The sequence below is a fragment of the Pangasianodon hypophthalmus genome, chromosome 3 (genome assembly GCF_027358585.1).
Source record: "Pangasianodon hypophthalmus isolate fPanHyp1 chromosome 3, fPanHyp1.pri, whole genome shotgun sequence".
NCBI classification, from domain to species: Eukaryota; Metazoa; Chordata; class Actinopteri; order Siluriformes; family Pangasiidae; genus Pangasianodon; species Pangasianodon hypophthalmus.
In genome coordinates this window covers 6,810,917-6,837,517 of record NC_069712.1, presented here as the reverse complement: position 1 = coordinate 6,837,517, position 26,601 = coordinate 6,810,917, and the positions used below count along the sequence as shown (strand labels likewise).

Genomic DNA, 26,601 nt, shown 5'->3' with positions numbered 1-26,601 from the left:
CATCAAAATCAACATTTCAGCATTCGTTTGTTATTAGTCTTAGATTATGTGGTGCATCTGCTATACAAGTCCCTGTGTATAAGCTGTTACTATAGAAAGAATAACATATTAGAACAAGTGCATTAATATAAATCTACCGTTCATGTTACAGCCAGAACGACTGTCCAAGCCCTGTGGTTATATAAAATTACTAAACCTTCAGGATTCAACTGTGCTGTTGTAGAAGTCAACTTATCCAACAGCCAGAAAAAGGAAAACCCTACTCAGTATTGACTTTGGCAAAACAAACTTTTTCATTTGGTATGTACATTTAAACAAAACATGATTGATGATGGTGTGATGCACCTCGATGCTGCAACTCTAGCACTCTACTTGCTCTGAATCCCACTGCCTCCTGCACTACACACATCGTTTTTTTTTTTTTTTTACTAGTCAGACTAATTAGTGTGCGTGGATCAGGTTTGTGGAGACTTCAATGAAACAGAGCAAAATATATTCCAGTATAAACTGTCATATAACCCTGCTTCTAGCGCAACACACAGACAGCTCTTGGCTAAACATGTCGAGGGATAGTGACTATGGCTGCACCCTTCACTATGTGGGAATTTATTGTACTCTTTATACTAGCTTGCCATATGTTATTTATGTTATGCAGTTCCCTTTCAGGGCAACTAAAACATGGGTCAGGGCAACACATTACACCTTTCACTTGCTTGCTAATAAATATATGATGTTTTTTTTTTTTTACAAGTTTAAAAGCAAGAAATAAAACAGTACTTGAGAGGTGACGGCCTTAATGGAAAACAAAATGGTGGAGGATTTAGAGGAGGGAAGTGGTGTCACTAGTGACCTGAGGTGCTTTTAAGGGCTAAAACAGCTTTCCTGGAAAAATGGGTTAAAATGAACAGGAATGAATATGTCTGCATTTACACTCCAGACATACACTCCATCTAACACGATCAGATGTGTATCAGAAGTGTCCAGTTTCAGCTCCTGCCTTATACAGGACATCTGCAAAGTTCAGCACACACACACACACTCCGTTATTCTGAAACCACTGGATCCGTTTCCAAGCTCCTGTCGGCAGGCTATAGTGTGTCTTAGCTTAGCTGTATATCAGAGCGTGTATGTTAGAGAAGCATGGACTTGCTGTAAATAATTAAACTGCATGCACACATGAGCACAAGTGTACAAAAACAAAACAGACTTCATGATTATGTTTAAATTTCAAACACAAAATGAAGGATGATTCCCTTTGTTGCCATGACATCTCAAAATAACCAGATCACTGTTTGCATTATACTGTATGAGCACATAAGTAAGGAATAAATCACAACAGGCAGTGATGTTATAGGAAAATAATCAATGACAACTGGCCTTATCGAAGTGGAGTTAGTTGTTTTTTTCTCCAATGACAGCACATCCAGAAATGTTTTATTCCTCTTACACCACAGAAATTTGCCAATGATTACAATTTTTAAATAATTAAAGATAGACATGTCATACTTTTCATGTTACTGAGAAACCGTAAAGCGAGAACTCTTCTGTCCTGTGATTTTCCTGTGGCAGAAAACTTACTGAAACTGGAGACTCCTTCCATAAATGTTTTTTTTTTTTAATAAATTTGATTATTATTAGTCTTGGAATATGTGGCACGTCCACGATTCACAGTCCCTGTGAATGATTTGTTACTATAGAAATGATAACATATTAGAACAAGTGCATTAATATACAGTAAAGCTGTGATGTGAATTACAGTCAGAGCTGCTGGAACAGAAAATGAATCAACACCTTCAGACCAATCAGATTTGAGAATTCAACAGCGATGGGGTATAAAGCATAAAACAAAAGCATCTCCCACCATGACTGTACAGACCAAAGCGGTTGTGGTGATTCTCTGCTGTAATTTTTCCTTCGGGGCGTCTCTAATGGTGGCTGCTGCATGTAATGGCTGATCAGTACGAGGATCTGAACATACCAGCCTATAAACATGTCAACAAGACCTCTTTGCTTCAGCAGTCCCTTGCTTCAGATAAAAGCTTGTGGTAATTGAAGCCTTATTGGCTGCCTGCAATTTAGCTCGAAAGTTCCGCAGGAAAGCACGCCATGCTTCTGGTACAATTAGGGCTTATTAGCCTGTTTGTTTTTCCCCATCATTCTCTGCAATATACCACATCTCCACCTGTGACCTCTCTTACTATACTGCCATCAATTACTGGGGCTGAGTCACTGCCTTACTGTGGAACGGAGAGATGGTTTCTGAGAAAATAGATTTGCTTTGGGACTATTCAAAAACAAGGTCTGACCTAAGAATAAGAACGGAGGAAAGCAGGCATGTGCAGGGGAGTGACAGAGAGCAGTACTCACACTGAGTGAGCCTTGGTTATGAGACAGCTCGGTGAGGGTAGGGCTTTGTTTGGGTTTCCTGGACCTGGAGTCTTCATCAGCAGTGGCCAGCCTCCTCTCACTCTCCTCGGTGATGCTGATGCTAATGCTAGCACTGCTGTTCAGCCCACGAGACGGGATGTTCTCCTTATCAATGTCATCCCTGAGGAAGAAACACACCTGCTTTCAGAAAAGCACAGAAAATAAACACTTAAGCATGTTCGACAGAACTGTTTCTCCTCTCGTACTCTGCCAAGCAAGCCAACCTAATGTAACTAATAAGACATAGCATATTTCTCTGCACCCTCTCCTGTGTCTGGGTAAGTCGGCATGACTGAGCAGAACAGTTTTGTCTCTAACCTTGAATTTAGAGTCTATTCTTGGCAGAGTCCCCTTATCGACTGGAGCAGTGCTGTGAATTCAGAGGGACAGAGGGAGAGCAAAGTCCCCTCTCCAGTCCAAATAACCACCAGGGCTTTTTTTTTTTTTTTTTTTAAATCTAATCTCTATCCACTTACCCTGGAGCAAGTGTTATTACCACAAACAAGCATTTCAACATGTTTTACTGAACGAAGATCAGACTCCAAATTCACTTTTTTTCCAAATACACATAATGGAAGTCTAATAGCATATCTAAGGGCAGAAACAACATTCTCTGTACAAGGAAACATAGAGACCTTGAGTTTTCATTTAACTGCACTTTCACACCTATTGCTGAGTCTGAATCAGAGCGACATGGCACATAATTAAAGGAACCAGAAAAATATACTGGCTGAGGGGCATGTAGGGCTGAAAATGTCCTTGTAAAATTCTTTTATTCATTTGTCAAAAATACAGTGATGGAAAAAATTTCAATCCATGTAGAAAGCAGAAAAATCACCCAAGCACCAGGAGCAAAGGCTAATTTAAAACAGATACTGTAACTAGTTTGAAATATTTTGTCTATCACATCCAATGTTTATTTTCTCTTTTCATTACACCATTTCTGACCTACGTGCGTTCGTGATACAAAGTGGAAAAAACCATGGACACCTCTATGTTTGTCTTTTGGTAGCACCAAGCGAGCCAGTTAATTGTGAATGATGTATATTTAACTCCTCAAAACAACAAACTGTATAGTCAGTGTTATAGATTTAACAAGCAAATATGTCTGTATGTTGATTGATCTAAAGTTATTACTAATAATTAAAAGTACTAGAATAAAATATTAAATTGATAATAATAATAATAATAATAATAATAATAATAATAATAATAATAATAATTAAAAGTCAGATAAAATACAAAATTCCATAAGGTAAAATATTAAATAAATGAAAAATACAGAAAACGCATACCACTGCATCACCATACACCACACCTCTTACAGCTAGGCATGGCCAAAGAAATAAGGTGGTTAAACAAGAATTAAATGTGCTGAGATTTGGAGAAGACCTGAAAAACAGATACTTTAAGGCTAAGACAGCTATTAGTTAGCAAAACTGTATTAAAATGCCTTGCACTGATAAATTCTGCAGGTTAAAAAGCTAGACTACACTATACTGTTAATTATGCGGTTATTATTACGTTTGAAATGATAGGAAATGTTTAATAGATGTGTGCAAAGAATAATTGTGTCATTATACTCAAACTGAACTTTAACTGCAGAAGCTGGATATTTTTTTAAAACTTTTCAAGCATGTTTGTTTACAACATCATATAGCAACTGCCAAATCAGACCTGGCCACCCCAGTAAGACGTTGTTGTTGTTGTTGTTGTTGTTGTCAATGGGTTTACCAAAGTCATATGGTGCGAAACTGACTGCCTTGGTTAATCTCTCTAGTTGAAATGGTAAAAGAACAGCCACTACAACATGTCTAAGAAATTCAAAATGAACAATGAACAAACTGGTGAGCAATCACTAGTCAAACCTTGTTATAACGATATTCATGATTTGAAGGAATAACAATTTCTTCAGTACATTATTAGCTACTGCTAGCTAATGATATTGAATTCAAATACTAGCCTAATGTTATGTCAGCTATATGTTAGAATAATTATTTAACTTGCTAGAGGACTAACAAATGTTGCTTAGGTGTGTGGCTTTTATGTCAGATAGGGATCCCATACACAGATGTGGGAGCCACATTATGTCATGTTCTATGAATGTGGATTAGTATTTTGTCCCTCTATATTTCCACCCCAGTAAGGTCTCTGGGTCTAACCTTGCCACCGTGTTGTAAAGGGTCTAGGTATGCCCCTAGGTCTCTTACCTGCACCTCTCTCGGTTCTCCTCCTGCTCTCTCTGCTGTCGCCTCCTCTGACGAGCCGTGGTTGCAGGAAACGAAGATTGACCTGCTGCTTCTGAGGTCTGCTGTAAACTCTGATCTGGTTGCATGTGAGCATCAAAGAGGTGCTGCTCCACCGCTGAGCGGATCGTCTTCTCCAGATAACTGCACAAAGAGACGGACGGAGTGGGGTGAAGACATCGCCATCACTCATCACAGCAACAGTAACATCTCCAATGAAGCTCATTTCCTCTACGCAGATTATTACAATGAGTCACTTACAACTATGATGTACTGAGGGTGACCATATTATCAAGAGAATCTGCTATTAATGCTAAATCAGTGTATGACAACTTACTGTGCTAAGTCAGGCCTGTAATGACCAGGAGAGAGCTGGGAGCTGGAGGAGAGAGGAGACAACACAGCATGTATTAGACAACGAAACAAGTGCTCTATTAACCGAGCATCTGTAAATCAATTGCAATTCACAATCAAGCAAAGACAATTCAATTTCCTGTTCAGGTTCACGCCAAGAAGTTATATGGCTACCACTACCACAGTGCAGCCGGTGCACTTGTACAGGGGCACCAGTGGTTAATTCCTTACTCCGAACAGTGGAAACATGGATAGCTTCCCAACTGATAAAGTCGTCCAGTTAACCACTCTAGCTCATTTCTTCCAAGTTTTAGAAGTCAAATAAATATTACCGCTCTGCAGCTCATGACACAGGTGGGCCTGGGTGCTGACGCGGCACTGTGTGCCTTATTGCTTACTCCGATTTGTAAAAGGTTTAGTATCGGCACTATCCAGCCGTTATCCAATAATTACTCCATTTAACCACTCCAGCTCGTTCCTTCCAACTTTTAGAAGTAAATACTGGAACCCAAATAAAGCTGAGATGTCTGGGAACCATGTATTATATCCAGTAGGATACGTCTATTTTGATCAGGTAGACGTTTAGAAGTTGCTAATTGTCATTATATCACTTTGTTATTTGTTTCTAAAAGCATCCAAATGCCTTTGGATTATAAACTTAAAAGTGGAGAACAAAACAGAAGAAAGAGGAAAGACAAATTATTAGACAGTGCTTCCTGGTAACTCGTCTCCCTCCTTAACATCAATCTCTGGCTGATAATTTGGTAAACTGTCATAATTATGTTAGCACTGTTTAATGGCTTGATATTTTTAATTCACCTAATTAGTTAGCTAACAGCTACAGTTTATGAAATTTTGAGCTGTCTTGTTGTAGCATATTTAAAAGCCACTATTGCTTAACATGTCACTCACTCCTTTTTTCAGGACTAGGACTTTGTATGCTAAGTAAATTATCTGCCTAGATAGTTTAGTCATATTTTGTCCTTTGAAACTAATTGTTGCTAGCTACATTTATGTGCTAGCTACCTACTAGTAAGGTCACAATATAGCCATGCTACAGTAGGTATAGACAGTGCTAGGGTTGGGGGCGATATGATAAAAATATCACATCACGATTCACAGCATTTCTATGATACAATTTATCACAACATCAATAATATGTAGTCAATTGTTCAGCCCTATTACTGGCCATAAAAGGGCTACCAGGTTACTGACTGTTCATGAAATTATTAGTACTGTGGCAGTATGTATGTGCAAATACTTTATCTGGAAAGACAACATGCATAGGGCCCAAATGTAAATCTTGCACCAGGTCCCATTCCTCCATTTTCTTTCATACTTTGTTTTTCTGTCTGTCGAAACCCCGTGCCTGGTTTGTGTAGCCATTACTGACCTGTTTCAAAGCACACACAGAGCAGCTCGTTGGATTTGATACTTGCACTGTCACTTGTCCAAGTGAACTGAATGACTGAATGACTCTTCCTGGGATGTAGGTCAGTTCAGGGATTCGCCACATGGAACACACTGATGTTTCTTTGAGAGGATTGACTCAATGAGTGGATGCAATGTTCATAAACAAGTCGAATCATCATCACGTTGGATGTTGCATGCCAAAGTTGATTTCTTATGATACACATTTTTGCCTTCCTGAGGCAGCTATTGTATTTGTCCTAACGATATGTTAGAGAGGATCTGGCAGTGCTGATCTCGCTTTAATGTCACTCATTTTTTAAAAGAACATTTCATGAATTAACACGCATAGTGTCTTTAGAAATCCACATGGACCCAAATGAAACCTATAAATTCAAACCTCAGGTGTTTTGCCGTCACACCTGACAAAGTGTAATAAGAAGTGCAATAATTACATATACAGACACCTTTGTGGAACTTAAAATGACTGGAATTAAGGCTAAGACTAATGACGCTGTCTGTGGTTCTCCATAAACATGTCAGTTTACACTGACCAGAAGTGCTTTGTGGCAAATGATTTATGAAAGAGAAACAAGTGATTACAACAGATGATAGACATTACAACACCTCGCCAAGATGTGGCCCAAAACAAACATACCAGTCCAGTTAAACCAGCCAAAAGTGGTCAGGGCTCATCCCAGCAGTTCTGCTTTTTACTCTGATGACCACTTTTCATAGACAGACTTGTTTTGCTCTCAATCCAAAAGCAAGGAGAGAATGCACAATGCAGTGCAGAAGCTTTTTAAACAAATCAGGTATATGTCTTACAAGGAAAATACACCTGGAGTTCAGGCATTCTGTAATAGAGACTTTAATAGGCTATAAGGTGGAAATCATTAGAAGGAATATTATATTATATGTCTAGGGTAGTAATATAACTAAATAACCCGAAAATATCACTGGATTCAAGTTTGCTCTGATAGTTTTAGGCAGCAGTCAGACTGAATACAATTAAAATTTGCGGAATAAACAATTCGCATAAATGGGGAAGGAGTTTAAAAAAAAAAAACTCACTTCCAATAATATTGGATAGGCTGAACCAACAGAAGAAAAAAAAATGAGGAAGGGAATTTGGGTTATTTGCTCCCTGGTTTAAGACATACTACTGAATATTTAAAGTCTCTGCTCCTGGCAGCTGGCTAAGAAAACACTGACTAGAAACAAGAGAGATGAAAAATAGATAACTGTACAGAGGTAACGGTTTATACAGGGATATTTTACAAAGCACTGGGGAAACCGGGTCACAAGCAAGACCTGATTTTATTACATTAATGTGCTTTCAAGGACATTTTTTCTTTATCTGTGAATAAAAATGTGGAAATAACAAGTAGTTATGATGCTTATAAAATAACTCATACACAGTGCAATTTCTTAAGTACAGGCACGTATGAATGTATATGACTGATGTATGCATAAGTAAGTAAGTAAAAGTAAGGAAGTACATAAGAAAGAAACAACGAAACAAAATATGAATATAAACACAGGTATACAGTATCGCCAGATTTCAAAAAACATATCAGGGACTATAAATGTGAAAATAATAAACATTATTCTACTTAGTAGTGTATTTGTAAAACTAAATTGTCAATCATTTCATGACTGCAAGCATTTTTTCTGAATGTATATAGTTGATAAAGAAAGAGAAAGAAAGAAAGAGGCCATAGGTATCTTTACACTGGGGTTAATCCCATGTGTAACTATTTGACCATTTGATTAATTTATTTTTTTTGTGTTTATTTCATGATATCTGTATATCTGTATTAATATGCCTATTACTATTCAATACACATAAAATATGAATATAAATACCTAAAATTTGCAAGTAGCAGTCACACTGGACTTGTGCCTTGTTTTTTTAATGTCACTTTTTGCTTGATTGCAAAGAATTACTATAGCTAGCTAGTGTTACCAATACATTCTCTCCAAAATTACTCTCGGTAGACAAAAGTAACACTGGTGTTAATACAGCTTTATGATTTATAGTATACACTACTTGTGAACAGAATGTTTTATACACCCTGTATTAACATTTTTGTTAAAAAGTCAGATCTGGACCTATTGTGTTTCTGTTGATACTAAACTAGAAAAGACCAATCTCATCTTACAGTGATTCACTCTGTGATAAAGTATTAGGGGTTTTATGGAAAACTAGTCTATTTTTTAGTCTATTTTATATAGTGTATAGGTCAAAGCACATGGTGAGTCGATAGACTTTTGCCTTATTAACATGTTTGTCATTCAGCTTAATTATATGCCCCTTTTAAAAAGTACACCTCCTTTACGAGGCTTTATGATAAACTATTTTATGATGAATACCTTGTAATTTGTTTAAAACAACCATGAGCATTTTGTTTTTCTGAACAGCTTGTACACTGGGGATGCAGCAGCTCACACAGTACTCAAGTCCACAGTGATGAGTGATTATCTTCTGTTATGTCTGGTCTAAATTTAAACTATTCCCACATGACGATAGTTGCAATAATTATGATCAAGGAGATGCCAGTTAACCAGTGACCCTTTACAGATCCTTCAGTGTGTTTCAGGAAATTACTCCATTATCCGAAATGGTGACGTTGCATTATAAAAATAAAAATAAACAGCGACACATCACCTCAGCCTTATGGTAATGTAAAACCAATGTCACTTTGCAGAATTGCCCTATTTATAGGGAACTTGGTTCTATCAAAAAAATAAGGATTCCTCGTGAGATAACATTTGGCTGCTATCAGATAAAGTAAACAAGGAAGCAACAAATGTTTAAACGAATGTAGGCCATGCCCTCCAACTAGGGTCCAGTGTCCACTCACAGAAGTCAGACCTGCTTTGATAATGTAAGTGTGTGTCTGCAGATATCAGTGAAGGCCATTGTGGTCAAGGTCTCGGAACCCACGCCATGATACTGTAGTCTGTAGACACAACGTCTGTTCACTCATGTCTAAACCAAATAGCTATGAATAGGGAAACGTGCTGATATTACAGCTACTTCCACTTGTACTTTGAGTTCAGGTAAGGCTACTCAGAATACAGAAGAAAGTGTGATCAGTGTGAGTGAGTCAGCAATGTATTAATAAAGACAACTGCAAGGCTAATATCCTAACAGAGCTTGTGGTATTTTTTAAATAAAATATATGTAGGGAATAAAACACAACAGGAATTGCTGTTATTGGAAATTTATCCAATGACAGCACATTTTATTCCTCTTATTCTACAACAGAACTTCTATCCATTTATAATTACATTTAATGTTTTGGAATGTCCACAAGACAAGTTAGCTCCTGTTATCACTAACACTATAACAGCTATAAACATTCATGTTTCATATTACAGAGAAACCCGAAAGAGTAAAGTCTTTCCCATGGTGGGAAACTGACTGAAAAGTGTTGACATTGGAGACTCCTTCCATAAGTGTTAAATAAACATCACCTTAAACAAAAAGACTTCACCATACCACCTTAGATTATATGGACTGTCTGCAGTACAAGTCCCTCTGAATGAGTTGTTACTATAGCAACAATAACAGGCACACTAATATAAACCTGCTGTTAGAGAAAATGTATCAACACCTTCTAACCAATCAGATTCAAGACTTCGACAGCACTGTGATACGAGGCAATCTAATCACTCTATTTTTTTAAAGGAAGTGACAACATAAATTTGAAAATATTAAAATATACCTTTGATGAAACCAAACATGATAAACATTAACAGTTTTAAGAGTGCCAGTTTGTTTCAAAGTTATTTATTCTTAATCAACTACCCTCTTATTTACTTCTCATAGATAAGATATTATCATCAACTCAATTTAAGTAAATAAATAACTCATTAACCCATTTTAAATGGTCCAAGCCTAAATGGTGAGACATGGCACAGCATGGACTAGCTCAGCACTTATCAAGTATAGCTTATGTGTGATTGGTTCGTAAGGAAAAACATGATAAGGCTTCTGCTGAGCCAGCGATGGAGATAAACAAACCACCTGCAAACCAAACACTCTCAGGGACACTTTACAGCCCGAAGCAGCACAATGTGGGTTTGGCTGATGTAATGCTACATTGCTGTTGGCCTGTTGGCCTCTCAGGCTAAAACAGGACTCAGCCAGTCACCCTTGGGAAAGGCCGATATGTTCTTGAATGTCTTTAGGACTAGAGTAGTGGTGTCAGGCTTCAGTCTTGGTGTCTGCCTTATTTAATATGTCTCATGCAACTCACCAGATGAATTTAGTCTGACATCACTTGTGTATGTGGTAAACCTCTAAAAGGGCTAGTTTAAAGTGATCAGTAACACCAATGATAGCAGGATTACAATACAAAAAATCATCTTCCTTCACTTTTCTCCATTAGCCAATTACCACCCATTAGCTAAACTGTATGACATCTACTAATTTGGGAGCATGAGCGTGTTACTAACATTCGCTTCTTCTGAGACACATGCAGCCAGCTACATCATCCATAAGGCATCTGAATGCACTGGAAGCAGAGCATCAGCCACCCCATTTTGAATACATGAGCTAAACGATGTCTGCTAGACAGAGGAATGCCTTCCTTCCCTCTCAGTCAGCAGGACTAACTGGCTGTGTCATCATCGCCATTTGATATGCAGAACACTTGTAGTGCTTTGTCACTGGGCAGTGTAGTACTGCTTGTTTTGGATACAAATCTGCATTGAGAACTATTTGCACCCTGGCTGTCAGAGTGTCAGATAATGAACGTTTAAAAGTACAAAGATTTTCTGGTTGACATCAGGATTGACAGAAACTGCTAAAAATAGTAGTGATATTAGTAGAGCTTTAAGATCTGATTTACTTTTAACTTACCATTTGGTTTTATTTGAAGAAATAAAAAGTTTTCGACCAAACAAATCAAAACTTTACATTTGTCCGTTGTACTCAGTGAGAATGTTACTAAACACTACCAAGGACTGTGGTGCTGAAAGTGGACGCTGTTAGAAAAGTAATTCTAGCTGGCTAGGGCCCAAACTACATAGCCTGTTACACTAAATATTATTCTAAATACTATTAATATTATTCTAAATACTTATGTAATATGTGCCTGTTCAATATGCTGACTACCCTGTCAAGAAGGATAACCGACTTCAGCACAGACACACGGCAGATGAAGTTTTATTGCAATTTTAACATACTTTGCTGTACACAACACTTCATCTCACATGACCAGAAACGGATTGACGAGATGATGTTTCAAACATGGATATGAAATGGTTGTTAAAATCTGAGAAAAAATTATGTAAATCACACAAAACATGCTCACACAGCTTTAGCTACTCAGCTACTGCTAATGTGAACAAATAATCTCCACAACTAATGGTGCAAAGCAGCCTATATTTGCACATCTATCAGGGCAAGAATCTGATCTACATTTTCTAGTAATGTCTTAACCAACAATGTGATTGGATCTTTTTATTGGCTCTCTGTGATTACGTATCACATGAGCCGTGTAGAACAGTGCATGCTACCCAATTCATATTTTAAATAGTTATCTCTGCAATAACACAAGATAAACAAGAATTGGGACATTATGAGCAGAGTTGGGACATTATGTGCTTTTAATATGTAAATAATGTAAGGGCTCCAGCCTAATGGACTTGATAATCCAGTCTGACAATGCAGTCACCAATTAGGCATGATTAAGCAAATCCACGTGTCAGCACTGGGGCATGACACAACAAATCCAGAAACAAAACAATAACTAAACACCTACAGCTGGGAAACTGTGACGCATACAACTACTATTACTGTACACTGGGTAAAGAGAGATTGAGCAAACTCCACTACACTGAAAAACCCAATAGTGAGGCAACTCAGATGTTAGCTGATTGGAAATCTGCAATATGTAAAATGGTGGTTTGACTGCATAAGTAAACATAAAGAGTTATTCTGAACATACTGAAACATACTGAACACCGCACTTTATTTCTAAACAAAATTATGCGCATATATATATATATATATATATATATATATATATATATATATATATGTGTGTGTGTGTGTGTGTGTGTGACAAATTCACAAATGTAGGTGTTATAGGAGCAAACTTTTTCTATTCATTGTTCACTTGAAAAATAGTGATGCACTAATACAACCCTAAGTATCTATATTGTCCCAGTATTGAACAACTGGCCTGGAACTGGCCTGGATTATACAAAGCGATTATACAAAAGTGATTGCTGAGAATTGTCTCATCTTTTATGAATGCACATTACATTGTCAGACACGACACAGATCACAAACATGAATACAGTACATGAATTGTCTTAAAACACACCTTAACCACACCGCTTGTGACATTATTTGTCACATAACTAACAAGTAACAAGTTTTACAATGAAATGATTAAGATTCATCAGTGGTTTTTGGATGCAGACCGACAGCATTTTGATACTGGACCTGTACCAATTTTTTCTGGCCAGCTCTTTGGAACTGGAAACACAAATAAGAGTTTGAGATTAGGCACAGGCTCAGGAAACCAGCTCTGGCACCTTGTTGGTGGAAAAACGCTGTGTGATTCACTGCGATATATTTTAACTTCATCGTTAGGGTGCAGCGGGTCTGGCTACAAAGTAAAATTTTGTATGACTAATAACAATACATGAAATCCAAAAGATGCAAGAAAAAAAGTACTAATCGGATGAGATAAGATTTCCAGATAAGTGATGTTGCCAAAAGATATCTAATTTATAAAAAAGGTATAAAAGAAACTCATTTTGAGTAACTGATATTTTAGACACAACATAGCTGAATATTTTGTTGATTTTTGCTCCATAAATGAAAATAATTCCCGAAGAAGCCACAGCTGGATAGAGCACAGACTGACTGACAGCCTATAGTAAGTGTAGGAACTATTGTATAATGGAGTATATAGCATTGGAGTGTTTTGGAGATGATTTATGTCTTATATACAATATGTACATACAATAGTACATATTGTACTATTAAACAGTATATACAATATGCATCTCCAAAACACTCCAATGCTATATACACCATTATACAATAGTTAGTTCAGGTCCACTAATTTGATTGGACAAGCGGCATTCCAAGAATGCTGATATTTAGTAGAACAGCACTAGTACATTTCACTGTTTGTATCACTGCTTGTCTGTATTCCTGACATAAAATTCCAATTCTAGCAATTCTAGTTCATTACATGGAACCCGTTCCTACACTTACTACAGGCTGTCAGTCAGTCTGTGCTCTATCCAGCTGTGGCTTCTTTGGGAATTATTTTCATCTATGGACACAAACTGGAGACGTTTGAGTCAGTGAGGAACAGGAGGTCACTCAACAAACTGCTCTCCATCATGGACAATCCACCTCACCCACTCTACAACAAACTACAGAGTCAGCGGAGCTCATTCTCCAAAAGACTCATTTAAATTCGTTGTCACAGAGAACGTTACAGGAGTTCATTCTGTTTTCGAATTGTTTTGCCGGGAGTTTCTTGCCTGCATCGGCGTCTTAACTATACTGTTTCTTTCTTTTTTTAAATCAATAATATCGCGCTATCGTTTTCATCTGTTGTATTTTTCACGTTCTCTTCTACCGTATTTTCATTTTTTTTTCTCTCGAAGTGCGCTTTTGTATTTTGTCAAGACAGCGAGCGGAGGCCATTCACACCGGATCCACGCCGTCTACAATAATATCAACAAATCTTCGACTAAGGTGCGTTAAACAACATGTCTAACATTCAGCTTGTTCAGTGTGTTGAGTGCAGGATGTTTAGTCACTCTTCCTCCGTCGTTAGTATTAACTTTATTTGTGATAAATGCATGTTAGTTAGCTCTCTGACGGAGAAGATTGCTGCATTAGAGGTGCGCATCCAGTCTCTAGAGAGGGTTAGTGAGAGTGAGAGCAGCGTAGTTTCTGTAGGGGAAAGTCTGGATGCCTTAGGCGGAGTTAGTAATCCCCCAACTCCGGCATTAGAGCCCTCACAGCGGGGCGAATGGGTGACGACTCGGCGGCATAATCGCAAAGCCAAAGCTAACGCTAAGGCTCGCCCACAGGAGCACCACTCCTCTCCGCTTCACGTGTCCAACAGGTTTGCTCTCCTCAGTGAAGCACCCGCTGAGAAACCTGAAAGAGCTCTGGTTATAGGTGACTCTATCTTGCGGCACGTGAAATTAGCTAGGCCTTTAGGGGCACCAGCAGCTTTAGTTAGGTGTATACCGGTAGCCAGGGCGCCGGACATAGCAGGTAATCTTAGGGTCTTAGGCAAGCACAGGTTCTCAAAGATAGTTATTCATGTAGGAGCTAATGATATACGCCTTCATCAGTCTGAGGTTACTAAGATTAACTTGGTAGAGGTGTGTAAATTAGCGAAGGCGATGTCCGATGCTGTAGTATGCTCTGGCCCCATCCCAATGCGGCGTGGCGATGTAGCTTACAGCAGGTTATGGTCGCTGAACTGCTGGATGTCCAGGTGGTGCTCCGAAAACAATGTGGGCTTTATAGATAATTGGACTAACTTTGAGGGCAAGGCTGGCCTGTTAGGGCGGGACGGTGTCCATCCCACTCGGGAAGGTGCTGCTCTCATTTCTTGCAGCATAGCACTTAGTCTCAGAACAGGCCTAGTTAATCGGTGACAATCCAGGGCCAAGGCCAGGGAGCAGACAAGCAGGCTAAACCGACCGTCTGCTAGCTGCACTGAGTCGTCACTTAGGTTCCACCGTATTGAGACTGTGTCTGTTCCCCGAGCTAAACAAAATTATAGACATACTCAGACAGTTTGTTTTAGTAATCTAATTAACATAAAATTAAACCATACCGAATGCATAGCCAGCACCGTTGATCTGAAGCTAGGACTGTTGAATATTAGATCTCTTACGTCTAAAGCGCTTATTGTTAATGAAACCATTACTGATCAGGAGTTTGATGTACTGTGTTTAACAGAAACGTGGATTAAACCAAACGAGTTTGTAGCATTAAATGAAGCTAGTCCTCCCGGGTACAGTTACATACATCAGCCCCGTCTAACTGGCAAAGGAGGAGGCGTCGCAGTCATTTATAATGATAATCTAGCCGTCACACAAAAACCTAGTCATAAATTCAACGCATTTGAAGTTCTTTATTCTAACATAACATACGTAGCCACTAAAAATAAGTCTACCCAGGTGATTCCAGTAATTATTATTTACAGACCCCCAGGGCCATATTCTGAATTCCTGTGTGAATTTGCGGATTTCATCTCTAACCTGGTTGTTTCTTTAGACAAGGCATTAATTGTTGGAGACTTTAATATTCATTTTGATAATCCAGATGACCCTCTGAGAACAGCAGTTGTGTCCATTCTAGATTCTGTAGGGGTTAATCAGAATGTAATAGGACCCACCCATAGTGGTGGTCACACTCTTGATTTAATACTAACATTCGGATTAAATATAGAAAATATAGTCTCATGTCCACAGTCTGAAGCTATCTCAGATCATTACCTCATCTCATTTAAAATGTGTATTAATCATAGTATATGCACCTTGCCACGTCACCATGTCAAACGTACGTTCACGTCAACAACTGCACAAAGTTTTATCAGTAATCTCCCAGATTTATCAACCATGATTGGATCACCGTCTGATCCCGAACAACTTGACCAGGCAACTGAATGTTTAGAATCAACGTTCTGCAACTCGCTAGATAAGGTAGCTCCACTTAAAAGAAAAATAATTAGGGAGAAAAAGCTAGCACCCTGGTATAGCGATCACACACGAACTTTAAAACAGACCACTCGAAAACTAGAACGTAAATGGCGTCAAACTAACTTGGTAGTATTTCAAATAGCATGGAAGGAGAGCCTATTGAGCTATAAGAAAGCTCTTAGTGCTGCTAGATCAATGTATCTCTCCACCCTAATTGAAGATAACAGAAATAATCCTAGATTCTTATTTAATACTGTAGCAAAATTAACTAGGAATAAGACCACAATAGAAACACGCACACAATCATTATATAGCAGCGATGACTTCATGAATTTTTTCAATGGTAAAATTGAAAATATCAGGCTAGAAATTCAGACTATTAATTTAAAACCGGACAGTTCTATAACTAACCCTGTAGATGATAATATGATAATATTAGATAAACAACTACAACGCTTTAGTCCCCTTGAAGAGACTGAACTAATTTCACTAATTTCATCATCAAAATCATCAACCTGTATGCTAGATCCTTTACCTACTTGTTTCCTCAAACAGATAATTCCTGAAACAATCAAACCTCTTTTAAAGATAATCAATTCTTCCCTTAGCATTGGCTATGTACCTAAATCTTTTAAATTAGCAGTTATCAAGCCCCTGATTAAAAAACCTGACCTCAATCCCTGTCAACTGTCCAACTACAGGCCAATATCAAACCTCCCCTTTATTTCCAAGGTCCTTGAAAAGGTTGTAGCACAGCAGCTATGCTCATACTTACATAGGAATAACATTCATGAAATGTATCAGTCAGGATTTAGGCCTCATCATAGCACAGAGACAGCACTGGTAAAAGTTGTAAATGACTTACTACTGGCCTCTGATCAGGGTTGTGTCTCCTTGCTGGTGCTGCTTGACCTTAGTGCAGCTTTTGATACCATTGATCATGCTATTCTCCTCAATAGACTAGAAAATGTAGTAGGCATTAAGGGAACAGCCCTTTCCTGGCTCAGGTCTTATTTGACTGATCGTTATCAGTTTGTAAACGTAAATGGTGACTTCTCTTCTCATGCTAAGGTAAAGTTTGGTGTTCCGCAAGGCTCTGTTTTAGGCCCACTGCTCTTTTCTTTATATATGCTACCTCTGGGCAAAATTATTCGTAAGCATGGTATTAGCTTCCACTGTTACGCTGATGACACACAGTTGTATGTTTCAGCAAAGCCAGATGACAGACACCAGCTTAATAAAGTTGAGGAATGTGTAAAAGACATTAGAAACTGGATGCTTATTAACTTTCTCTTACTTAATTCTGACAAGACAGAAGTACTTGTACTAGGACCACATGCAGCTAGAAGTAAGCTTTCTGATTACATAATAACTCTGGATGACCTTTCTGTTTTGTCATGTGCAGCAGTAAAAGACCTTGGTGTGATTATCGACTCTAGTCTTTCTTTTGAAGCTCATGTAGATAATATAACTAGGATTGCTTTCTTTCATCTCAGAAATATTGCTAAAATAAGAAATATATTGTCACTACACGATGCAGAAAAATTAGTTCATGCTTTTGTTACCTCTAGGTTGGATTATTGTAATGCCTTACTGTCTGGATGTTCCAGTAGATGCATAAACAAGCTCCAGTTAGTCCAGAATGCAGCAGCGAGAGTCCTTACTAGAACCAGAAGATATGACCACATCACCCCTATCTTATCCACACTGCATTGGCTCCCAATCAAATTTCGTATTGATTATAAAATACTACTATTGACCTATAAAGCACTAAATGGTCTCGCGCCACAGTACCTGAGCGAACTTTTGGTCTTTTATGATCCGTCACGCCTACTCAGATCAAAAGATGCAGGCTATTTGTTGGTACCTCGAATAATGCGGGCTACAGCTGGGGGTAGAGCTTTCTCATACAAAGCCCCACAGTTATGGAACAGCCTTCCACTTAGTGTTCGGGGCTCAGACACAGTCTCAGTGTTTAAGTCTAGGCTGAAAACATATTTGTTTAGTCAAGCCTTTTGTGAATAGTTTTCTTAGGTACAGGGGCAGGTCTGGAGGGTTTCACAGGCATAGAGTGTTGTGGTGAAATGGGATGTTTGGATGCTGTCGCCCCCCCACTCTCACACGTTCACTCAGGTTTGTCGACGGTGGAGTGGCTGGCTGCCTTATGTCCCAGGGTGCCCTCATGTCTGTGTTAGCTTCTGGCTCTCCCTTTCAGTTATGCTGTCATAGCTAGTCTTGCCGGAGTCCCTGCTTGCACTCTGCATGCAAAGTACATCGTGCTTAACCATTAGAGGACAAAAGCTCACCTAACAATCTCTTCCTTTCTCTCCATCTCTCTCTCTCCCTCACTCTCTGTCGAGCTACACATGCTACTTCTGAGATGCCAATGATGCCAGTGATCCTGACCCCTTCTGCTCCTCCTCGCTGCCTGACCCATCCTGATGCCCTACTTCTGGTTGGAGTTCTCATCGGTTGAGTTCGCTCGCTGCTGCTGGGGGTGGCCCCATATGGACTGCCTGAAGAACTGTTTGGATTGCTGGGGATGGTGCCACCTGGGGGCTGTGGAGATGGCTTGGGGATCACATATGGGGAGCTGTACTGTAATGGCTTGGGACTGCGATTGCTGTAGTGGCTTTGGGGCTGCAGTTGCCACGAGCAGCTTCGTACTCAGGACTCCATCAGTGGACAGTGGATAGATTTTAACCAGCCGGACCTCTTGCAAATACTGCGATGAATTTATTGGTTGCACAATTGCACTATTTGTCCATATAGTACACAATAGAAGGGATTTATTTATAATTGCACTATCCGTTGCACCCAGATGAGGATGGGTTCCCTTTTGAGCCTGGTTCCTCTCAAGGTTTCTTCCTCATATCATCTCGGGGAGTTTTTCCTTGCCACCGTCGCCACTGGCTTGCTCATTAGGGATAAATTCACAGTGATAAATTTAAATATTTACAATATATTTTTGTGAATCCATTTATTTCTGTAAAGCTGCTTTGTGACAATGTCCATTGTTAAAAGCGCTATACAAATAAAATTGAATTGAATTGAATTGAATTCTTACCATTCGCAATAATTTTAAACAGCTCACCTATGTGTGACAGATGATAACACTTTCACATTACACTACTACAAGAAAGCTATCATTTAGAAAGCTGTCATTAAATTCTACATTCTCAAGGTTCTTCGTATTCATCATTATTCACTACCAGTTTTCACAAGTGTACTTATGTAAATACTGATGTAAATCTGGTTAAATCTACAACTGTGTTCCATATCTGCACTACTACATTTAATTTATCTTATTGTATTTTATATTTTATATTTTGTGTGTGTATGTGTTGTATCTTGCTACTGACCATGCTGCTGTAACACAAGAATTTCCCTCATGGGATCAATAAAGTCTATCTATCTATCCATCCATCCATCCATCCATCTATCTATCTATCTATCTATCTATCTATCTATCTATCTATCTATCTATCTATCTGTCTGTCTGTCTGTCTGTCTGTCTGTCTGTCTGTCTGTCTGTCTGTCTATCTATCTATAAATACAGCCTGAAATTAACAGTAATTAACAGTTATTTTGAAAGCATCTTTGTTTCAGATATTTTCTTACATGTGCCTAAGACTTGCACAGAACTGTATTTCTCTCAACTTTGTCTTAGACTGTGCCAAGTACAGACTCTGAAGGATTTGATTTTGGATGGTAAAATACAGTCTCAAAGTCAGAGGTCCATCTTGTAAAATTCTTCCTTCTTGCTATGTTTATGCTGTGATCATTCGTTCCCTAGGGACCGTGTTAGGAGTATGGTGGTCTATTTTCCTTTACCCGAACCAGTATAAATACCTAACCTTCTTTATACCTAACCAGTATAAATACACTCACAGAGCATTTCAGAGGTCTGTGTAAATAGGGCAATGTTTATAGCATGTCTCTGGCTCTGAGGATGCAGAGGCTGTGTGTGTAGTTAGTGTTGCGTGAAATGTCAGGGATGAGTCCTAATAGCAGGCTTCCTTTTTTCACTGCTACTCTTCCTCCATTAACCGCCAAGCCTGTGTAGGAGCCTTTATCCATGAACACACTCTGGGACTGGTTTATTCCCTGCCCCTGTTTTGGGGGTGTCCAAAACATTAAAAATGTTGTCTTTTTTAAGGTTGCATTTGGAGGCAGGAAGTCATTGAGTTATGTATGATTCAGATGTTTGCATAGAGCCTTTTGAGATCCCTACAACTACATGTCTAAACATTATATATATATATATAGAGAGAGAGAGAGAGAGAGAGAGAGAGAGAGTGTTTTTGTGATTTTGCCTTTATACACAATGGATTTGAAATAAAACAATCAAGATGTGATCGAAATGTAGACTTTCAGCTTTATTTTAAGAGGTTCCACAAAAATATAGCATTCACCATTTAGGAATTACAGCCATTTTCAACAAAGTACCTCCAGTTTCAGGGGCTCAAAGGTATTTGGACAAAGTGACATAATAATAACCATAATTTTAATACTTGGATGAAAATCCTTTGCAGTCAGTGACTGCCTGAAGTCTGGAGCCCATGTTCTCAAAACTCAAATTCTGAGTTTCCTCCCTGGAGATGCTTTGCCAGGCCTTCACTGCAGCCACCTTCAGTTGCTGCTTGTTTGTGGGTCTTTCTGCCTTCACTCTTGTCTTCAGTAAGTGAAAAGCATGCTTTATTGGGTTGAGATCAGGCAACTGACTTGGCTATTGAAGAATATTCCATTTCTTTGCCTTCAAAAAGTCTTGAGTTGCTTTCGCAGTATGTTCAGGGTCATTATCCACCTGCACTGTGAAGCGGCATCCTATCAGTTTTGTAGCATTTGGCTGAATGTGAGCAGAGAGTATAGCCCTATACACCTCAGAATTCATCTTGCTACTTCTGTCAGCAGTCACATCATCAATAAACACCAGTGAGCCTGTTCCATTGGCATCCATACATGCCCATGCCATAACACTGCCTCCACCATGTTTGACACATGATGTGGTATACTTTGGATCATGAGCTGTTCCTTTCTTTCACCATACTTTTCTCTTCCCATCATTCTGGTACAAGTTAATCTTGGTTTCATCAGTCCAAAGAATCTTATTCCAGAACATGGGAGGCTTTTTTAGATGTTTTCTGGCAAAGTCTAATCTGGCTTTCCTGTTCTTGAATGTTACCAGTGGTTTGCACCTTGTTATAAACCCTCTGTATTTACATTCATGAAGGCGTCTCTTGATTGTAGATTTTGACAATGACACGCCTACTTCTCCAGAGTATTCTTGACTTCTGTTGATGTTGTGAAGGGGTTTTTCTTCACCAAGGAAAGGATTCTGTGATCCACCACAGTTGTCTTCCGTGGTCTTCCAGGCCTTTTGGTGTTGCTGAGCTTGCCAGTGCATTCCTTCTTTTTAAGAATGTACCAAATTGTTGATTTGGCCACTCTTAAAAGTTTTTTCTATCTCTCTGATAGGTCTCTTTTGTTTTTTCATCCTAATGATGGCCTCCTTCATTTGCATTGAGATCTCCTTGGACTTCATATTGGTAGCTCCAGTCGAACAGCTGCCAAATGCCAACTCAATACCCGATATCAACTCCATACCTTTTATCTGCTTCATTTGTCTTGAAGTAATGAGGGAATGGACCGCACCTGGTCAATTAACTTCTTGTCAGTCAATTGTCCAAATACCTTTGAGCCCCTGAGAATGGAAGTACTTTGCTTAAAATGGCTGTAATTACTAAACTGTAAATGCCATATTTTTGTGGAATGTCTTAAAATAAAGCTGAAAGTCTACACTTCGATTACATCTTGATTGTTTTATTTCAAATCCACTGTGGTGGTGTGTAAAGGCAAAATCACAAAAACTGTAATAACACTTCTAAACATATTAATATGTTTTGTAATAATTTTTTTCCTAAAAGAAATTATAGGTGTCTAGAACACTTATGTAATGTAATGTGTTTATTACCTTTAGCTATTTAGTGAGTGTTTAGCTGCTTAATTGAGTTTTTTAAAAGCAATGTTGTAATGTATTCAGTTTGAGTTGTCATGATGATAAAAAAAGATGCTGCCCCTCACTTCCCCCTGCCTTCACTGGTCCTGAGTTACAGGCCTGTCTTCGCCTGTAGTGCGAGCACATGAAATAGTTTGAGATTAAATACCAGCTCCCAGTGATGTGTCTCGGATTTTAGATATGGGGTTGCAAAGGGGCACAAGAGCTCACTAATGGGTGGCACCATTAAATAATGCATAGCACAATGTTGCATTTCTAAAATATCTGATTTTTTTTTTTCATTGGTGTAGAAGAAATAGTAACATTATGACAGTACTGTATTAGATTTATAAATACTCTATAGTACCTAATACTATAGGGATTTGATCAAAACACCTACAGAGCCACACTGATGATCTAGATATGGTTCATCATGTCAACAATAAACATCATCTGAGAATCATCTGAGGTCATGGTTGGGGTGGCAATTGGGGTGGCAAGGGCTACTTCAAGGGTGGCCCTGAACAGCATGGGCACTTTCTTGGTGGGAAAGTGCAATCAGTCAGCATTAAAAGAGGGAATTTACAGCCAAAGCTAAGAATTTAAGTCCTGGCTCCTATTTCTCATTTTGAAAATGGGTGATATCCTGTATGAGCTGTTTTTTTTGTTCAGCAGTGGCACTGTAATCAGTGAAATGGGTGAAATGTCAACTAAGTGTTTCAGAGAGCCAGAGACGATCCAAGCCAAATGAACAGGATAAGCCTGTTCGGTTCAAACACTGAATCCTGTTTTAGTTAGTCTGGAGTTTGCTAGCACTTTTCTGGGTATTGTCAAATTTTAGCACACACACGAATGACCAAATATTTACTACAAATTCAGATTTGTCCTCAAGATCAAAAGTAAACATACTACTACTATAATATTGTTAATAACAATATGACTCCTATAGATTTGAGATCAACAAGACTTATATGTTGGGGACAGCTGTCAAGTTTACATCCGTTTTTCTTTAATTCACACTATATTCCTTTAAAGACCGCTTTGTTTATTTCTGAGGCTGCAGTAACCTGTTGCACTCTGATGACACCATGTGCACGTGAAACAGCAGGGACAACTGTATCATGTGCTAACTCCATCCTCCCATTCTCCTGGATTAATGTTTCATGTATTTTTTTTTTCAAAAAGGATAAAGATAGAAAGAGAGAGCAAGAAAGAAAGAGAGACAAAGAGAGACAAAGAGAGAGAGAGCAGCAGCAGCCTACCTCACATAGAAGGGAGATATTGGTCTTTCATCATCCTGAGAGCTGAAACGAAAGAGAAGAGAGACAAAAAACGGGATTTAGGACCCTGCAGCAGTGTAACATAGCCCGAGCATGTGGCAGCACGTTGCCTAAAAAAATCTCCGAGTAGCTTTTGTAAGGAGAACAATGCGAGGCAAGTGCCACAGCTCGTTGCCTTTGTGAGGCTTGTCCTGAGTAATTATCATACTCAAAGAACATCATGGCGCAGCTACACACTGCACGACTGTGTGAAGCTCTGCCAAAAACACAGGAAGAATTACACAATAATAAATATCTAACACTCAAATGTCTATACAATGATAATGTGGATGTTCAATTATCCTAGAAAATACTTTCTCTTTTCACTTTGCTCTCATTCTTCAGTAATTCATTCATTCATGATTGCATATTGTTATGCATGCATTATGAAAGAAATTAACATTTTCTAAACAACAAGAAGTGCAATTGCTGTCAGAGTAGCTACAAATGCAAAGTTGCAAAGTTGACGATGGAAAGTATACAATGATTGTAATTGTGCAAGGAACAAGATTTAAAGTTATAAACATCACCTTGCCTGTGGAACAATCTCCCAGATAAACTGAGGGCATCACAGACTTAATATTTTATAAGAGAAATTTCAAAAACTTTTTTAATATTACTTTTAACTTTGAGGTTTTGCAACAGTACATCCTTTGCTATTTTATGACCTAGCACTGCTGTGTATTTAGTATCATTTTTACTTTTATTTTAGTATAAATTTCGAAAATACTTTGCCTTCGTTTTATAGTTTGAGCTTTGCCTTCAAATGAAAAGTGCAGTATAAATAAAACATATTATTATTTTATTTTATTTTATCATTACATGGTTACATTTCCTCATTAAATTACCTCAGATTACCCACTTGCTTCAATCAGAGAGGAACTCCATATAGATTGGTCTCAATCAGTTTCATATCCCGATTTATATGTGTACGTGAAGTTTTTTTACTTTGTAATTCTGATTATTAACTGAATATTAGACTGCATATAAATGTACAGGGCATTTAACACCATCTTAAATCACAACACGAATGGCTTGTGAAAACAGAAGCATGTGAATAAAAAATCAAGGTCATACACAAATAAATAAAAGTTTTTCCATATTGTTAGACTGAGCTGCAGTAAAATAATAAAAAAGGAAGGGTGGAGCTAGAGTCTTATTGCCCAGTCTCCGAGCTGGTTGGTGCAGAACAAATTATGATATGCGTCACACCTTCACGTAGGCAATTGTTTGTGTGTGTGTGTGTGTGTGTGTGTTTGAGTGGGTGTGCTATTAAGATAAAAATGCCTAACGCTAACACTACGTAAACACATATAGATGGGTGGTGTCCTCATAACATATATTGTTTCATGATTCCAACTACATGCACAAATCTCTTTGTGAAATCTCTCGGGTATTAAGATGCCAGACATACTTTAAGGGAAATTGCACAACTTTTCAGCATTCAGTAGAGTTCCTCAGTGGTGGTACAGTCTGGTGATGGGATTAAACTAGTGTGTCTACTGCTGTGAATTACAAGCTGGAAATCCTGCTTACATACTACCATAGTGAGAGAACAATGGCATCTTTCAGCAAAGCTTTGCCCACATAGCTGTTAAGGGAAAGTGAAACATGCAAAAATGACAGGAACATTGAGATCCTCTCATTCATTTGCTGTCATACGGCAACGCTGCCGAATTCTCGATTCTGGTTGGTCAGAAGGTGTTTAGTAATTTTCTGGCAGTAGTTCTGGCTGCAAGGTGTATATTAATGCTCTCGTTATAATACTGCATATTATTGTTGCTACACTAACGACCTCAGACTAGGAAAAAAACAAAGAAATCGACTCCTCAACTTGGAATTTCTAATCGTAAAATCGGGACAGCTTCCTCAACCCAGAGTTCAGTAAGTGACATCAAATCAACATGGCTGCTCACAGCATCAGCAGTAAACAAAGCAGAACTTCTTACCTATAAATGAGCTTTACTGAATATACTAGTATTTGCTTTAGATCAATCGACACACAGACACATTCGCTTGTTAAATCTATAACACTGACTTTGCTAGACAGTTTTGAGGAGGAAAATATACACAGTTAGCTGGTTAGATTGTTACACACAGAAGTTGAAATCGGTGTAATTCCGAGATCCAACATCCCATTTCCGCGGTGTCGAATGCAGCGTTATAGCAGAACTTGTATGTTGGACGATCTGCATAATCTAAAGCTAAAAATAAACAGTTTTTTTAAAGTGGTGTTATTAGTAGTAGGTTTTCCACCATAGGAAAGTCTTCAGGACAAATGACTTTGTGCCATCACAAGGTCTTTTTTTGTTGTTTTGTTTTTGTGGGTGAGGGTGAAGGAATGACTGTTTATAGCTGCTATAATGTAAGTGATAACAGGAACTAGCTTTTTTCATGGACGTTCCATGACATTAAATGTGGCTATAAACAGATAAAAAAGTATGAAGTGTTGTTGGACTTGTTGATTTGGACTTGTTGATTTAGGAAAATAATCAAATTTGCCGTGGTAACAGTAATCCCACTTATACAATACAATAAAGTATTAATATTTTTGTTGATAATCTTTCCTCTTTCTTCTCTATTCTGCATTAGAGTCTTGACATATTTCCAGTGTAAGGGCTTGCTGTGATAAGACTGACTAAGCTTCCTGTTTAGCGCCTCTCCTGCCTGAGGAGACACCTACGCCAAGCCACAATACGTCAGTTTACATTTCTCTTTACATGTAATAGCTGCAGAAGCCTTGCCTGAACTAGTAACCCTGGCTGTGCGTGTCATCACGTTAAACCTTATCTGTCCCATAGGTAACGCCATCACCATGACACACCACATACAGTATCTCTAACATCCAGCTGGTCTGAGGTTTTCATTGTGTAACACATGAAAACATCAGTTTTCCTATACATATGCATGAGCACATGCATCTGTCTAACCATAAGAACATTCCCATAACCCCATTCTCACAGTCACCAGATCAGTTATTCCCCCAGCCCTACCCTGATGTTTCACTGCGTTGCTTAGTTAAGCATTTTCCCTGCATGAACACACCTGAATCAGCATTCAAAACACTTGATGATTAGTCATTGAGTTGAATTGCGTGTACAGCAGGCAAGGAAAAATAAACTGAGAAAGAGACTGA

General features: G+C 38.5%; 1 protein-coding gene across 3 annotated transcripts in view; it reads right to left on the bottom strand.

The window, feature by feature from the left end:
* The window catches only part of fam13a (family with sequence similarity 13 member A), an 85,882-nt gene that overhangs the window by 24,102 nt on the left and 35,179 nt on the right, over nucleotides 1-26,601 (bottom strand). For all 3 annotated transcript variants that reach the window (XM_026933194.3, XM_034302683.2, XM_053232406.1), the window contains 4 exons: nucleotides 23,409-23,450; nucleotides 5,011-5,052; nucleotides 4,638-4,817; nucleotides 2,368-2,548 (listed from right to left, as the gene is read on the bottom strand). In XM_026933194.3, the coding sequence (XP_026788995.3) occupies nucleotides 2,368-2,548; nucleotides 4,638-4,817; nucleotides 5,011-5,052; nucleotides 23,409-23,450 (445 nt within the window). The remainder of the gene's footprint in view (nucleotides 1-2,367; nucleotides 2,549-4,637; nucleotides 4,818-5,010; nucleotides 5,053-23,408; nucleotides 23,451-26,601) is intronic.